General features: G+C 51.5%; 1 protein-coding gene across 1 annotated transcript in view; it reads left to right on the top strand.

The window, feature by feature from the left end:
• HOMER2 (homer scaffold protein 2) overlaps positions 1 to 17882 on the top strand; it is a 91518-nt gene that overhangs the window by 50928 nt on the left and 22708 nt on the right. Inside the window, exon 3 of the mRNA XM_077774276.1 lies at positions 3847 to 4003. Within this exon, the coding sequence (XP_077630402.1) occupies positions 3847 to 4003 (157 nt within the window). The remainder of the gene's footprint in view (positions 1 to 3846; positions 4004 to 17882) is intronic.

Raw genomic sequence — 17882 nt, 5'->3', positions numbered from 1 at the left:
GCAGGGGAGGGACAGAGAGAGAGGGAGACACAGAATCTGAAACAGGCTCCAGGCTCTGAGCTGTCAGCACAGAGCCCGACGCGGGGCTTGAACCCACAGACTGAGATCATGACAGACACCTAACCGACTGAGCCACCCAGACGCCCCTAGATTTTTGAATTTTAGAAGAATTAAACTGAACTGCCCACTGGCCTCATGCTTGGTTATTCATGTGGAAATTTCAGTACTGTGGGTGGTGTCTTGGGCATAAAGCTGCTCCCGGCCCGGCCCTGGCTTGCCCAGCGCTGAGGCCGGCGGGGCCCTGGCCTCCCCTCCCGGGGCTCCGGGCCTCTCCCCACGCCAGAGCAGCCACGTGCCCTGCAGAGGCCTGACCACGGCCAGCCGGGCTGCGGCCACCAAGGGTGTGACCTGCTGGGTCCACCGTGCTCTTCTGATGCCCTGGGTCATCCCCACGGTGACCCACGATGGCTGGGGCCCTTCCCCGGAGCCGAGCGGGCAGACGTGGAGATGGGCGTCTTCCTGTCTGTATGTTCACCTCGACCTGAGTCACGCCGCACAGGTGACTCTCAGCTTTTGCTTATCCCTGGTCGGGAGGCTCTACCGTCTCCTGTCTCTCTGTCTCTCCCTCCCTGTCTCTGTCCACTTTGCTCCCCTCACTTCCTCTCTCCCGCGGGCCTCAGGGACACAGAGTGCTTGCAGGAGGCCACTGCACGGCCACACAAGCTGTGCCCGTCCTGCCCGGAGCACCCCTGCCTCACCGCCTCCCTGCCCTGTGCACCCAGGATCCTCTTCTTGGTGTCCCCATAGTGCCCTTCGGGCCGGGGAGGAAGTCCCCGAGTCACTCTGTGTCCTTCAGAGTTAGCTGTGTCTTTCTGGAGGAGAGATGCCAGCCAGAGGGCCACTTTTTCCATCTTTTTTCTAGATAATTCTCTACGTCTAATGTACATATCTCCCCAGCTTCTTTGGGGATAAAAATCACCTGGAGCCCTTGTTAAAAACAGGGCTGCCCAGGGCGCCGGGGTGGCTCAGTCGGTTGACCACTCAACTCTCTATTTTGGGTCCAGTCACGATCTCCTGGTTTGTGAGTTTGAACCCCACATTGGGCCCTGCTCTGAGATCATGGAAGTGGCTTGGGATTCTCTCCCCTCTTCTCTGCCTCTCCCCTGCTCATTCTCTCTCTCTCTCTCAAAATAAATAAATTTTAAAAATTAAAAAAAAAAATAGACCTACCCATCCCCTCTCTGTTGAGCCAGGTTCCTGGCGGGTGTGGGAGGTTGGCGCTCAGGGTCTTGTATCTTAATCGAGTGGCCCAGCTAACTCCACCAGAGGCTCAGGGAACCTGGTCTAACGGTGCTGCAGCCCAGAGCCAATCCCTCTCCCTCAGCGTGGAGGACACGAGGGAAGGTCTGAAAGCCGGGCCCTTCCCCAGCGAGGGCTCCCGCCCGATCCACGGGCCCTGCCCGCTTGTTCACACTTGGTGCCAGGGAGGCGCAGACTCAGCACAAGGCAATTATGGGTTTTTATTGGAGTATGATTGGCATATAACACTGTGTCAGTTTTAGGTATACAACGCCATTTGATGTTTGTATACACTGCATCATTTCTTTAAAAACCTTTACTGTAGTCGCTGCCCTTTCAATCAGCCCCTCTTCTTGCCTGTGCAAGAGAATTCCATGTGAGCACGTGTTTTCCTTTGTGGTGTTGTGCTTAGATGATTAGCAAAACATGGTGCCGGCATGATCGTAGCACAGCTGGGAGATCCAGATGTCAGACTTCCCCACATGGACTTGATTAGCACGCTCGCGCCCCCCCCACCCCCCCCAGGCCAGCCCCTCGTGACAGCAGATGCGGGAAATTACAGTGAGAATATTCCTTTGTTTCCACACCCCGTCCGCCTGCCGCTGGAAGGGTGTCCGTTTAGGAACGGGTGGGTGGGTGAACTTAATCACAGCTGAGGGAAGGCAGGTGTCCTAGGAGCCCACACCCCCACGTGTCCTGCTCTGGGATCTGGAAGGGGAGTTTCGGGGGGCAGTGAGTGCTTCTGTTGGCTCTTCTGGAAAGCTGCCGTCTAGAAACAGCTGCACTGAGGTGGCATGAATAGCGTGCCCTTGACTTTTATTCTCCCGGAACAACAGTCATGAAGAACTTTCTACATTTGTCTCCAGCCACAGTTGATGGCTGGTGCTGATATTCATGGTGATAGTTTGTATTCTTTGCAGGAGCCTCAAGTACTAAATTGCTTTTCTAGGAAGACGTTTCTCTCCTAAGCAGGAGCTTTCTTTCCAGTAATGAGCCTTCTATTGGGGGGACAGATTCAAAGCCCGCTTTGCCTAAAACCACTCCATCTAGAGACCAGACTACTTAAAATTCACTTTCTCTTTTTGATTTTAAAAAAATATTTTTAATGTTTTATTTATTTCTGAGAGAGAGAGAGAGCGTGAGCAGGGGAGGGTCAGAGAGAGAGGGAGATACAGAATCTGAAACAGGCTCCAGGCTCTGAGCTGTCAGCACAGAGCCCAACGTGGGGCTTGATCCCACGAATCGCGAGATCATGACCTGAGCCGAAGTCGGATGCTTAACCGACTGAGCCACCCAGGCACCCCCCTTTTGATTTTTTTTTTTTTATCCGTTTGAGCGTCTTACTCATTTCTGTTATCTCTTTTGACATTGTCAGGATTTTAAAAATTTGTCTAAGTTACCTTTTGGTTTTGTTTTTATCTCTAGTAAGTGCTTATTACATCTGTAGTGTTTTATGAATGATGGGGCTATCTTTACATCATGCTGGCTTTTCCCTCATCTTATTTTAAACACTTAAAGGATTTTTTTAAAGTTTATTTATTTATTTTGAGGTAGGAAGAGTGTGCACATGCATGAGCAGAAGAAGGGGCAGACAGAGAGGGGAGAGGGAATCCGTGCTGAGCACAGAACCTGATGTGGAGCTCAAACTCACGAACTGTGAGATCATGACCTGAGCCAAATTAAGAGTCAGATGCTTAATTGACTGAGCCACCCAGGCGCCCCTGAACGCTTTAAGGAGTTTTGAGCCAGTTTGCCTGAAGACCCTTTCTTTAAAGTTAGGTATATTTTGTAATGAGGTTGTGTTTGATTTTACATTACTTCATGAGGCATATGCCTTAAAATATGAAATGTAGGATAATACATTATGGTTTTTGTCCACCTGCCTTATTTCTTGATGCTTATTATCAAGATCGAATTAATTCCACACTTGTCAGAAAGAAACCTGGAGAGTGTGCTCATTTGGTTGATAGTCACACTAAAAATTTACAGGCATGCAGAGGGAAAAATCAACAACAGTGATACAGAGGCCAGGATCTCAAAAGAGATGGATTTCCTGAATGAAACTCCTAGAACTCAAAAGGTTTATAAGTTGGAAACAAAACTGTAAGGCTCAGTCCATTCTGAATAAAGCCATTGTTCATAAGATCCGTGGATTTGAGAAGTACTCACTAGAAATATAATAACAAAGTTGCAAATGGATTACAGAAGGCTAACATGGTGGCAGAATCCTCCAAAATAAATGTATTGCAGAATCCCCAGAATGCCAGCAGGATGTCAGAAAGAGCAGGGCACTCAGCAGAATGCAAGCACGTTGGACCCAGAGTGCCTTTGAAAGCGAAAAGCCCGTTAGGACGGTTGCTTGGCAGCCTCAGCGTGTGGGTCCGCTGGTGTCTCTTCTTTCTCTTATGTTAATCGTCCTCATGCATATGTATCTTTCCCAATAAACTATAAAAATGTCTGGGGGCCACGGCGAGGGGGGGGCAGCAGTCATTAGTGACACATGAAGTCATCTTCCATCAGCTCACGTGCCTTTCTCTCCTCCCGCAGAGAACAACCCATCTTCACGACGCGGGCACATGTCTTCCAGATCGACCCCAGCACCAAGAAGAACTGGGTGCCGGCCAGCAAGCAGGCAGTCACTGTCTCCTACTTCTACGATGTCACCAGGAACAGCTATCGCATCATCAGCGTGGATGGAGCCAAGGTACCACCCCCGAGGCTGATGTTAACATCCTCGGTTCCTCCCTTCTCATCAGAGGCAGGACAGATGTGTTTGGAAGTGGAGGGGAAAGGATGCGCCCGGACCCTGATGCCTTAACACAGATGCTGCTGTTACAGTCATGATGCTGGTGTAATCACACATCCTGCTTTTTTTTTTTTTTTCATTTAAAATTATGGTAAATGAAAAAAAAAAAAAAGATTTCCTTGTGACCACATTTGCTTTGTAACTAGTGTTTTAACACCTGTGTAATGACTCCTCTGAGGTCCTGTAATGTTCTTAATCTCTCCCCTTCTGGTTGCCTATATAAGTGGCTTCCGTTTTTATGGTTACAGATAATGAGCATCTTTATGCAGCAGATACTCTCATTCATTCATCACACACCTAGTGCTTTCTTTCCTGTGGATATTTCCTTAAGCTGGATTCCTGAAAGTTATAGGCTGAGATGGTAACTATTTGTGGCTGAGGATGGATGTGACCAAGTTGCTTTCTGAAGAGTCCTTCTTCTAGCACAAGAGTATTACACCCTGACCGGCCCTGGGTGTTAGATCTGGTCTAGTTTTGCTGGTGTTATTCCTGGAAGTCAAATTTTATTATAAGATTTTGTAGTATTTCTTGAAATACATTTTTTTCCGGATACTTGTATTATTCTGCTGTCTTCCTCGATATTTTGGCCACATTGCTGTGGGAGCAGGATAAAGAAGGCATGTCAACAGAAGTATCCCCAAGTTTACAACAAAAAAAAGTAGATTTGATGCTTTGTGATTTTTTTTTTTCTGTCTCTAATCTGTGTTCCTCCCACTCGATGGTTTCCCAGTTTACATTATCTGCTGCACCGGAAATTCAGTCTGTCTGGGGACCTGGCTGGCTCAGTCAGTAAAGTGTGCACCTCCCCTTTTTTTAATGTCTATTTATTTTTGAAAGAAAGAGAGAGAGAGAGACAGCATGAGCAGGGGAGGGGCAGAGAGAGGAGACCGAGAATCCAAAGCAGGCTCCAGACTCTGAGCTGTCAGCACAGAGCCCGACGCAGAGCTTGAACTCATGAACCGTGAGATCGTGACCTGAGCCGAAGTCAGACGCTCAACCGACTGAGCCACCCAGGTGCCCCTAAAGTGTGCACCTTTTGCTCTTGGGGGTCATGAGTTCAAGCCCTATATTGGATGTAGAGTTTACTTAAAAAATTTAAATAAATAAAGTCACTTACTAAAAAAAGAAATTCAGTGTATCTGAAGCTGAGTTCCCCTATTTGCCCTCTAAAACACCTCTCCATTTTCATTATCAATCATTTGGGCTCAAAAAAGGAAAGAAAGAAAGAATAAATTCATCTCCTTTTTGGTTGGCTGAATGAATCTGTCTTCGAAGTGCCTCACATTTATGCTCTTTTGTTTTATGGCCATAACTTGTCCTGAAACAGTGTTTTTCTTTTAACGGAAGTATAATTAGCATACGATGTTGTGTTAGTCTCCTGTCCACGGCACACTGATTCACCACGTCCGCGCTTACCACGAGATGCGGTCACCCTGTGTCACCAAACAACATCTTTACAATATTATCCACTGTATTTCCTGTGCTGCACTCTTCATCCCGATGCCTTATTTATTTTATAACTGGAAGGTTGGACCCCCTATTTGCCCTTATTTATTTCGTACCCCCTCCACACACCTGCCTCCCATCTGACAACCATCAGTTTGTTCTCTCTGTTTTTCGTTCATTTGTTTTTCACTTTCCACAGATAAGTGAAATCATGTGGTATTTGCCTTTCTCTCTCTGACTTATTTCACCTCGCAAAGTACTCTCTGGATCCATCCACGTGTCACAGATGGCAAGGTCCATTCCTCCGTGTGCCTGAGCGACAGCCCGTCGCGTGTACTCCCCGCAGCCTCTGTCCGTTCACCCGTGGACGGACACTTGGGCTGCCTCGCGCTCCGGCTGGTGTGAACCATGCTCGGTGAACGTGGGAGTGCAGATTCCTTTTTGATTCAGTGTTTTTGTTTTCCTTGCGTAAATACCCAGTAGTGGAATTACGGGGTCGTAGGGTAGTTCTCACTTAATTTTCTGAGGAACCTGCGCGCTGTTTTCCAGAGCGGCCGCGCCCATCTGCGTTCCCAGCGTGCACGAGGGTTGCCCTGCCCCACGTCCTCACCGACGCCTGTTCTTTCTTGTCTTTTTAATACCAGCCATTCTGGCGGGTGTGAGGCGGTATCGCATCGTGGTTGTGATTTGCATTTCCCTGATGATGAGCGATGGTGAGCAGCTCTCCATCCATCCAAGCTTCCAGTAGCTTCTGAGCGGCCTCCCCCTCCCCTGCCTACAGTGCTTCCCGCCCTCCGCCTGCAGGCCGCATTCCAGGCAGTCGGAAGCAGGGGGTTGGGGACCCGACTGGAGGCTTCTTTGTCTCTGGGGCCACAGGGCAGGAGGGACGGAGAAGCCCGCATGGAGGTTCCTCTAGGGAAGGTGTGGGAGGCCCCGTGAAGCTCCTCATCTAATCGAGTTCTGCCCTTAAGCCGCGTGCTCTCCACACGGTGGAAACTGCGGGTACGGCTGCCGGGCCCCGCGACCCTCTTCCTCTTCCTCCGGTTGCCACAGCCCTTCCCCCGACTCAGGACGGGAGCCCAGAAGTCCTCGTCTTCACGGTCGAGCCCCAGGATGGGCAGTGCCAAGTTCACGCGGCCGGCGAGGCTCGGCAGGCTGGTGCCGGCGCCCCGCTCCTCGGGCAGCTGGGCGGCCGTTGGGTTGAGCAGGCCGCCCCCCTGGCTGGTGGCGAAGCCTGTCCTCACATCAGGTCGTGCTGGCAGCGTGTGGTCTTCGTGGTCAGATCGCAAGAGCTGGCGTGGCGATCATGTCCGAAGGGGTTGCAGGGACTGGGTTCCTCATCTGAGCAAGAGGGCAAGACGCGGCAGGGGCCCGGTGAGCGTGGGGGAGTGGGAAGGTGCCTGGCAGTAGGTAGGCGTCTCGTGTTTGATGAGTGAATGTCTGAAAGGTGCCTATATTATTATTATTATTATTATCATCATCGTCATCATCATCATCGTCATCATTTTCCTTCTGGGAGACATGGTGATACCACAGGTGTATTACCCTTCCCTGTGCTTTTTATTTTTATTATTTTTTTCTTCTGTGCTTTTTAAAAAAAAAATTTTAAGTACATTTAGTTTCTTTTATTTATTTTTTAATGTTTATTTTTAAAAGAGAGCAAGTGGGAGAGGGGCAGAGAGAGAGGGAGACAGAGGCTCGGAAGCGGGCTCTGTGCTGCCAGCCTAGGGCCCAAGGTGGGGCTCAAACTCACAAACTGTAAGATCATGACCTGAGCTACCCAGGTGCCCCTAAATTTTTTTAATGTTTGTTTATTTTTGAGAGAGAGTGAGAGAGAGAACAAGTGACTGTGGGCAGACGAGGGGCAGAGAGAAGGGAGACACAGAATCCGAAGCAGCTCCAGGCTCTGAGCTGTCAGCACAGAGCCTGACGTGGGGCTTGAACCCACGAACCGTGAGATCATGACCTGAGCCGAAGTCGGACGCTTAACCGACTGGGCCCCCCTGGTCACCTCCATTCTCTGTGCTTTTGAGCTAGAATCGCCATGACTCTTGCCAGGATGCTCTGAGGGGGCCAGTGAAACCAGCCCACTGTCTTTTATCTGCGGACGCTGTCAGTTCATCTGCTGTCCTTGAGCTGGGCTGACACTTCTGTCCTTTGTCATCCAAGGATACACTGGGCTTACATACAGATAAAACGACTTTTCTCAGAGAAAGTGCTTCAGTCCTATCAGCTGGGCTTTCAGGAACGTGTCGAGGCGTCAGCCGCTGTGCGGACGGCTCTGCAGCCCCCGAAGTGCCAGGACAGCGTGGCGGACGGTGGCGGGTGCGGGCAGGCGCTCCAGCTGTGGCTGAGGAGTCATGTGGGTGCAGGGGGGCCGGCCCCCCAGCTGCAGAATGGAGCCGAGTCAGGCTCGGCGTGGGGGACCCGTCAAGTTACGGGGTCCCTCACAGAATGGGAGGCGTGGGGCCGTGGGGCACGGCTGGATTCAGAGACGGAACCAAGGATCTAGGGCAGCCCCTCCGGTGCTGTGCCTGGAGCCCACCCAGGGCTCCCACTTTACCCCTGCGGCCCGACAGCCGTGACAGGGCCTGGTCCTGCCAAAGGGGGTGTCCTGTGAGGGAGCAGGCGGCCCCGGCTAGCGGGCGTGCGGAGACCGTAGTGCTGTGATTACTGTGACTGGTCCTCGCGGAGAGGTGGGGGCGGAGGGGGGGGGCACAAGCTTCCTGCCTTGAGAACTGGGACACAGGACGCCAGAGAGCGGTCACTGCTTTGTTTTAGGCCTTTGATCCCAAACGTTGATCCGAACGGAGGTGGCCGGTGGGTCAGATGCGCTCAGCCTTTAGGACCGAGGCTCGGCGCATGGGTAGCTGGGCCTCGGGCCTCGGGCAGGTCTAGGGCCTGCGTCCTGCCTCTGACTGATGGCCTGGCCAAATCCGGTCCATGACCTCGAGCCGCTTGTTGGCGCTTGTCAGCCAGCTGTCCCTCCCAAACCAAGGAGTAGACATGCTGGCGTGGAAGGGACTTGGAGGTCGCCGTGAGCAGAGGCCACAGCAGACTCCGCCGCTGAGTGGACCGCGGCCAGCCCGCAGCGCGCTGGCTCCCCACTGAGGGAAGGTGGCAGCTGCCGTCCCACACAGGACAGGGCAGGTGCCCAGGCCCACCCCGGCTTCCGTCATGATCTGCTGGAGGAAGGACTTGGGAGGCCTCTCCTTCGCCTAAGAGCAATCGGAGCTTTTCATCACGGGAAACACCCGTCCTCAGACCCATTCTTCGTTCTTCCAGAAACACAAGGCCTTTTCTTCTCGGGGAAAAGGCATCGTGTGCCAGCCCCACCTGCTGCTGAAGGCACGGCTGGGCCAGAGTCTCGGTGCATCGTCTCAGCGTTGCTCGATTCTGGGGGTTACACGGGTCCATTTCTGTGCGTGAGACGCCAGGGCACCACACTCTGTCCAAGGACTGGGGACCAGGCCTGGCTCGTCGTCAGGGTTCCAGCGCCAAGCCAGACCCAGCCGCACCTCATGGTGGGACAGCCAGTGGGTGACAGCGCCAGGCATCCCCTCCAGCCCTGGGGCGGGTGTGCCTAGAGGGAACCGGGACCCGCGCCTCACTGTCACCTGTGCGCGGACGGGCAGGAGCGAGGGCGCCTCGCAGCCCCCAGTTCCCCAGGGCGGCGACCTGAGCGGTTCCATCACCACCAGCTGCGCGCCAGCACCGGGATGGTTTGTGGCCAGTTTTTGGGCAGAACAGCCACCTCCGTCCTGAAGGAACCCTGTTTCCAGAGCCTTTGTTAATTGAGCCTCGAGGGCACTTGCTTTCATTGTGCCGGTGGCCGTCGGTGGCCCTCTTTCCCGATGGAGCTCAGCACCGCAGGCCTCGAGGCATCGCCTGGCCTGTGGGCAACGCTTGCCCGGAGCAGGTGTCTCCGCCAGGTGCCCTGGGTGGCTCTGCTGCCCTTGCTCCTGCTATTTATAGGATCACAGAAACCTGTCGGAAGAGACCTCAGAGGTCATCCATTCTGCAAATATTTAGCAGCATATGCTGTGTAGTGAAGACTGCCTGACCGTGACCGTGACCGTGACCGTTCGGAGGATGTCCGCATCTAAAACCCTAACTCGCTGGTATTTCCTTCTGGGAACGTGAAACAGTTTCAAGAGCACAGCCAGGTCCCCTCCTCCCCCGTCATTACGGTTTCCTCTTCTGGATCCGAGCACCTTCTGTTAAGGGAGCGGCGTATGGAAGGGCCTCGGCACACAGTGGGTTTTCAGTGCACGTTGGTTTCTTTTCTTCCCTGATTGTGGTGGCAAAGAAAAGACAAAGTGTCTGTGCGTCCCTGCTCTGGACCAGGCCACGTGCCTGTCAGTCGCTCTAACTCAGTCCCAGCCTGTTGTAGAAGATTCGAGGGTTCTTCCAGCTTCCGTCTCCCTGGATTTGGCACGATTCTCAACGGAGAGGAATCCAGGGATGTCTCCCGTCTGGTGCCCCCGCAGCTTCCTCTGAAGTCCAGAGCAAGGCCGCAGACCGGAGGGGCTGCCTTCCGAAAACGTGGTTCCAGCGATCTGCGGGGGCTGGGTCTTCTCCCCGGGAGTCTTCTCGGTTTCTCTCTGCGCAAGTTGCAGAGGTAACTCACCAGAGAGGAGGGGTGGGCGCAGGAGACAGGAGCTCACATTAAGGCCTGTTCCCCAAGATGCTTTGTACAAAGTATCCTCCTGGGCTTNAGGGACCCTCCCTCCCACCCCCAGGACCTCTCTCTCGTTCCCTCTGGATTTTGTCCCCACGGCTTCCTGCAGCCCTTCCCGGCTCCGCTTGGTGCTGCCATCTGCCAAGGCCTCTTCTCTTGATCCCCTGCCTCCCCTCAGGGGACACCCCCCATTCCGATAACCCCATAGTCTGCCAAGCGCCCCTTTCCTCTGAGGCTAGAACCCACAGGCCCAGCCCCTTCCTTTGTCCCCAGTACAACTCCCCAGTGTCCCCGAGTGTAGGACTCCACCTCCCCTTTCCAGAAGCTTCTGCTTACAGTGAAGATTAGCCTCCCTGACAAGTTTGTTTAATTTTTTTTAACGTTTGTTTATTTTTGAGAGACAGAGCATGAGGGGAAAGGGGCAGAGGAGAGGGAGACACAGAATCCGAAGCAGCTCCAGGCTCCGAGCTGTCGGCACAGAGCCCGATGCAGGACTCAAACCCACGAACCTCGAGATCATGATGTGAACCGAAGTCAGACCCTCAACTGACTGAGCCCCCCAGGCACCCCCAGCTTTGTTATATTAACTGCTTATTAGTACCGTTTAATGTCTGAGAGTAAAGGAAACACTCGTATACCCGGCCGCCTGGTTGAGGAAGTTAGGACTTTACTACTCCTTCAGAAGTCCCTTTATGGGCCTGTCCCTAATTATGTGCCTTTCAGAAGGTTACCACTCTCTTGAAACTTGCATTAAGCGATCTCTTAATTTTCTTTATGGTTTCACCCCCCGTGTGTATCCCTAACCCAGAGGTTAGCAAAATTTTTCTCTGAAGGGCCTTACAGTAACTTTTTAATGAACCATGTAGTCTCTGTCTAGCTATTCAACTTGTCTCTTGTGGCAAGAAAACCGCTATAGCCCAGTATGTAAATGAATGGGCGTGGCTGTGTGCCAATAAAACTTTATTTACAAAAACAGATTAAGGGCTGGATTTGAACTGGGGGCTATAGTTTTTTTGACCCTTGCCCTAAATAATATATTAGTTTTGTCTGTTTTTGAAGTTTATATAAATATAATCCTACTTTTGTGACTTCTTTTTTATTTTTTTGCTTAACGTTGGTTTTTTTTTTTTTTTTACCCAGTTTTATTGAGACATAATTGACACACATCACTGTATAAGTCTAAGGCATACAGCATGGTGGTTTGATTTACATATATATATTTTTAAAAAATTTTTTTTTGAGAGAGAGCACACACAAGCAGGTGAGGGGCAGAGAGAGAGGGGGAGAGAATCCCAAGCAGGCTCTGTGTTGTCAGTGCAGAGTGAGATGCAGGGCTTCATGTCACAAACCATGAGATCATGACCTGAACCGCAATTAGGAGTCAGACTCTGAACTGACTGAGTCACCCAGGTGCCCCACACATGCATACATACACACAGACTTTTTTTTATATACATATATATGTATATGTTTTATTTAAGTAATCTCTACACCCAACATGGGGCTCGAACTCATGACCCTGAGATATCAAGAGTCACACGCTCTTCCCACTGAGCCAGCCGGGTGCCTCTGATTTACATATATTATGAAATGATTTCCACAATAGGTTTAGCTACATTGATCTCATGTATATACAATAAAAAGAAAAGTTTCTGCTTTTAAAAAATTGTTTTCTTAAGTTTATCTATTTTGAGAGAGAGAGAGAGAGAGGGCGAGAGAGAATTCCAGGCAGGCTCTGTGCCGTTCAGTGAACACGTGAGATCACACCAACTGTGAAATCATGACCTGAGCTGAAACCAAGAGTCACACATTCAACCAGGTGCCCTGAGAATGTGCATTCTTTTTCTGAAAATTTTTTTATGTTCATTTAGTTTTTGAGAGCAAGAGAGAGAGAGAGAGCACGCGCGCAAGCATGTGGGGGAGGGGAAGAGAGAGGGAGACACAGAATCCGAAGCAGCTCCAGGCTCCGAGCTGTCGGCACAGAGCCCGACGCGGGACTCGAACCCACGAACCATGAGATCATGACCTGAGCCGAAGTTGGACGCTCAACCAGCTGAGCCACCCGGGCGCCTTGTTTTGCTTCTTGATAGACAGTGTGATGGTGGACTTTCCTTAGCAAATATGTCACCTGAGACACGTGGTAAATTACCTCTCTGTGAACTTCCACGACGTCTGCACTTGGGCTTTTGTGTAGGTGTGTAAGTTCTGACAGGCAGTAGGTCTTCTGACGGCCATGAGCAGAAGCTGGAGAAGATACTTAAAGCGTCAGAGAAGCAAAGAAACACTATTGACGTGAGGGACTAGGATTCCAGAGAGGTGAGGACCATCGGAGATGGCAAGGCCAGGTGGAAGATTCCGGAGAGGTGAGGACCATCGGAGATGGCAGGGCCAGGTGGCACTTTTCCTATTTTGAGAGCATTTGCCAGGCCTGGCTGCCGGCCGGGGCTGCAGGGGAGAGAGGAAGCCCACAGAAGGCGGACGGCACACAGGGCCCGGGGGGTGGCCACGGCGGCCAGGGGTCTTCAGGCCCACAGCTGGCTTCCCCACAAGACCGTGGCCGAATGGCGCTTAGAAAGCAAGACCTGCCAAGGGGTCTGGAGAGGAGCGGCGAGGCAGGAAACCCCAGAGGGAGTGGGGACTGGCCCTGGCGGCCACGCGCCCTCCTGTCCCGGGCACTCGCGGGTGCGGGGCGGAGCTGAAGCCTGGAGGCCGTGCTTGGCCCTGGGGGAGAGAGACCCGCAGAGATGTTGGAGCCTGAGCGACAGATTGGGGGCACGCGGCCCCAGACGCATGGCCCGTTTCTCCTTCAGGGTCTGGCAGACTTGACGGTTAGAATCTGTAAGGCTCCGGAGCAAAGCCGAAGACCTCTGACACAGCCTTTCGGGGAAGGGAGATGAAGGCGTGCCAGGCTCACAGCTAGGAGCTCTGGAGGGCCTGCCCCCCGCACAAAGTGGAGCGGAGGCGGGCTGAGCCTCGCCAGAGCTGGGACCGGGCCCTGACCCGGCACTGCGCCCGCGTGGAGTATGGATTTTCTGGTTTCCCCACTTGCCCTGTAGACCAGGGGGGCAGCTTTCTCATGTATCACATGGGACCCTCACAGCGATACACTGAAGATGGGTAGACATGCCACATCGTATGCCTAGAATCAAGAGAAGCAAAACCCAGAGAGCAGAGGCAGATTCAAGCATAATCCGGACGTCAGAGTCAGTATCAGGAACGTTTAAATAACTGTGATTAATATATTCAAGGAGATGTAAAATGGACAATGTAGATGAAGGAGGATATCCCCAGAAGCTTAGAATTTTAAGTTTATTTATTTTGAGGAGGGAGGAGGAGAGAGGGAGAGAGAGAAAATCCCAAGTTGACTCCACACTGTCACCACAGAGCCTGACATGGGGCTTGATCTCATGAACCATGAGATCGTGACCCACATCAAGATCAAGAGTCAGATGCTTAACCCACTGAGCCACCCAGGTTGCCCCTGAAATTTTTTTTAAGGAATCAAATGGACACCCTAAAACTAAAAAATGCAAAGTCTAAAGAGTTCAGGGGTGCCTGGGTGGCTCAGTCAGTTAAGCATCCGACTTCGGCTCAGGTCATGATCTCATGGTCCATGAGTTCGAGCTCCACGTCAGGCTCTGTGCTGACAGCTCAGAGCCTGGAGCCTGCTTTGGATTCTGTCTCCCCCTCTCTCTGCCCCTCCCCCGCTTGCTCGCACGCTTTCGCTCTCTCTCAAAAGTAAATAAACATTAAAAAAAACTAAATAAAATTAAGAGTTCAGTGAGTAGGCCTAGCAGCAGATTGGATAGATCAATAGCCAGGATTAGGGAACCAGAAGTCAGATCAACAGAAAATATCCAGATTGAAACAGAACCGAGAATCCGGGGATGGAAAGCTGATAAGATTGTAAACCACATCAGATGCACTCAGGAGGTCTGGCGTATGTGGAGTTGGAGTCCCACAAGCAAGGAAAGAAGATGGAGCAGAATGAGAACCATTCTCAACTCATNGGGGATGGAAAGCTGATAAGATTGTAAACCACATCAGATGCACTCAGGAGGTCTGGCGTATGTGGAGTTGGGAGTCCCACAAGCAAGGAACGAAGATGGAGCAGAATGACAACCATTCTCAACTCACAGAATGGTTGAGAACTAAAAAGAAAAAAAATTGAGTCCACAGATTTGAGAAGCTGAATGACCCCTAAACAGGAGAGAGAGAGATTTAGCTCTTAAAGCCGGTTAATCATTGTTTTGTAAGTAATACATACATTATATTCCTTGTGCCCACTTACTAGTTGTGTGACTTTGAACATGTTGTTTGACTTTGGTGAGCCTCAGTTTTCCCATCTGTAAAAATGGGAATTAGATAGAAGACCAGATGAGAAAGTGCCTTAGGATCTAGTGTACTCTAAAGAAATACCAGGGACTTCACCTGTATTGTTCCAGCCTGACTGACTCTGGACAGCCTGTATGGGGCGAGCCTCACCGGTGTGTCCTATACTCTGCTCGGCCTCCGGCCTCTGCCTTTCAAGAGGGTTTTGGGGAGGGGATATGGAGGCTGACCTAGGGGCCTAGGAAGGAGCAGAAAGACCTAGAACAAGTCAGGTTTCTGAATGGGTCTGGGGATTGCTTTGCCCTTCCCAGGATCCTGGTGAGAGGTGACTAAGGTTGGCCTTCTGGGATCAGGGGATCCACCCTGATCCAGCAGCCCAGCCACGCACCAGCCCTAGGCCTAATTTGAGTCCACCATATCGGTCCCAACTGGGCTGTGCCAGACCCCTGCCTACCTCCGAGGCCCCAGAAGCATTCCTTACCCCCCACCCCCACCCCCGGTCGCTGGTAGTGTCAGATGATAGCAGGCAGAGCTCCTGAACAACTGTGTGGAATCTGGTTATCTGAAAAATGCTTGATAACGTGTCTTAACTCACATGGGGTGTGGTATTCAGGGAGAGTTACCCCGGGGTGGCTCGGGGAGCCGAGAGCACAGGGGAGGCATGTGTAGTCCACAGACAGGGAAGAAGGGAGGTCGTCCCGCACAGGAGAAACGTTATATAGAAATTCTGAATACAGGTGTTTGAGTCCGACCCCTGAGTTTTATCGCCAGACTCTGCTCTCACCGGCTCATTTTCTTGTCCTGTGAAATGGAGGCGAGAGCCTATCCTCAGGCTTCAGTGAGCTGACAGAAGCAGAGCACTCAGTACGTGCTCAATAAACAGCCATTGCTCTTCTTCTAGAGGTTGTTTTGCCCAATGGGCAAGGTTTATGCTGAGCTGATGCCGCATTGGAAAACCCAGTAGGCGTGTTCATACATACATAGCAGTGATACTTTTATTACCTGAGTACCCATTCGGCGTTTCTTCTTCCCTGTTTTATCAGTTAGAAGAAAAGCGTTCTGAGTTGACTGTGGAGAGTAAACATTTCCTTAATAAGTAAAACTGCTAGTAGATTCATTCTGTAGAATATTTGTAGGCACACCTCAGAGAGAGATTTTGGGTTCAGTTCCAGACCACGGCAACAAAGTAAATGTCACAATAAAGTGTGGCAAGTGAGGTTTTTGGCTTTCCACGTGCATATGAAAGTTACGTTTACACTGTGCTGTAGTCTGTTAGGTGTGTGATAGCATTATGCTCACAAAAAGTACGTACCTTTTAAAATTTTTTTTCTTTAATGTTTATTTATTTTGGAGAGAGTCAGAGCACTAGCGGGGGTGGGGCAGAGAGAGGGGGAAACACAGAATCAAAGCAGGCTCCAGGCTCTGAGCTGTCAGCTCGATATGGGGCTCGAACTCACAAACTGTAGTGAGTTCATGACCTGAGCTGAGGTCGGATGGTCAACCAGCCGAGCCACCTGGGCGCTCCCCAAAAATATGCACCTTAATTATAAAATGCTTTAGTGCTAAAAATGTGACCCATAATCTGGGCTTTGAGCAACTCGGAGTCAGTGAGCACAGATCACCATCACGAATACAGTAACAAAATGTTTGGGGGGCACATGGGTGGCTCAGTGGGTTAAGCCTCCGACTCTGGGTTTTAGATCAGGTCATGGTCTCATGGTGAGTTTGAGCCTGGCATCAGGCCCTGTGCTGATAGTGTGGAGTCTGCTTGGAATTCTCTTTCTCCCTCTCTCCCTGCCCCTCCCCAACTGTCACTGTCTCTGTCCCTCTCTCAAAATAAATAAATAAACTTAAAAAAAAAAAAAAAAAGAAAATATTTGGGGCACCTAAGTGGCTCAGTCAGTTAAGTGTCTGACTTCGGCTCAGGTCATGATATCACGGTTCTTGGGTTCAAGCCCTGCCTGAGGCTCTGTGCCAACAGCTCAGAGCCTGGAGCTGCTTCGGATTCTGTGTCTCTTCCTCTGCCCCTCCCCCACTCAATGCTGTCACTCACTCTCAAAAATAGACATTAAAGAATTGTTTTAAATAATTGAAAATGTTTGAAATATTGGAAGAATCATCAAAATGTGACACCGAAGTGAGCAGACGCTGTTGGAAAAACGGTGCCAATCGGCTTGCTTGACACAGGGTAGCCACAAACCTCCGGTGTGTCAGCAACGCAGTTGTCTGTGACGTGGGGTAACGTGAACCGCAGCAAAATGAGGTGTGCCCGTCCTTGGCACGCTGCCTTCCTGCTCAGACCACCAGGAACTGTGTGGTGAGGAAGCAGGTGGTGAGCTCTGCCACTGCCGCCTGTTAACAAACACGCAAGAACCTCTCATTTCCACGGAGGTTTGTCCTGATTGTGTCTGAGAGCCTCGGGGCCTCGGGGTTCGAGGGACTTCTGCCAGAGTGAGCCTCTCGTTGATATTTCATAACACTTCTCCGTTGCTCGGTGATTGTTTATTTACACGCCTCTGCCTCTTCCTGATTTCGGGCAGCTAGAAGATGAGGAATCTTGACTCCTTCATCTCGCCTTCGGTTAGCAGAATGCCTGACAAGTAGATGCTCGGGACATGAATGCTTGAACGTAACGCGTGCTGGGTTTGCCCCTCCAGGTCCATTCTCAGCCCTTCCTACCCTGGCGTGGCCTCCGAGAGGCTGATCTGTAGCCCACGTCGCGGGGTCCCCGGGGCCTCCGGCTTCTGGTAGGGTCTGGCCAGTGACAGGAGATCAAGGGGGAAAAGAGGGGGTATTTATTCCACCGGCTCTCCTCTTGTGGGAAGCCGTGTGCATCCTGGGATGTCCCGCAGGGAAAGGTCACCTGTCCTGTGAAGGCAGCCTGCTCTCCATGACTGTCCTTCCTCAGTCCGTCGCCTTCTCCTCCCTCGTCCTCTGAGGCGGGGGCGACATCTAACCTCAGGTCCTCCAACAGCTTCCCTACACTCAGCTCCTCCTGTACGGCTACTTCCTTTGTAGATTAATCCTCCGCAAATTATCCCCATTATCCCCATACCTCTACCTTCTCGTCTGGAAACAGCAAGCCGCAATCGCTTACGGAGATTTTAAGTCGTTGGAGGTGGACGCTGGGGCTCAGGGTGCTTGAAAAGGTGCACAGCCCAGGTCCTCGGAGAGTGCGTGGTGTGGCTGGCCCTGAAGGGCCATTGGATGTGTGGCAGCTTTGAGGAAATAAATAGCAGTTTTGGAAACTATTCTCCGCTCGGGGCGGGCTTTCTCCCACTAACTTGTAAGATCTTATTTTAGACCGACTGTCTGTTT

This window comes from Crocuta crocuta, unplaced genomic scaffold (genome assembly GCF_008692635.1).
Source record: "Crocuta crocuta isolate KB4526 unplaced genomic scaffold, BGI_CrCroc_1.0 scaffold7, whole genome shotgun sequence".
Lineage (NCBI taxonomy): Eukaryota > Metazoa > Chordata > Mammalia > Carnivora > Hyaenidae > Crocuta > Crocuta crocuta.
Note: the sequence above shows the minus strand (reverse complement) of the source record. Positions and strands in the feature narration are given on the sequence as shown.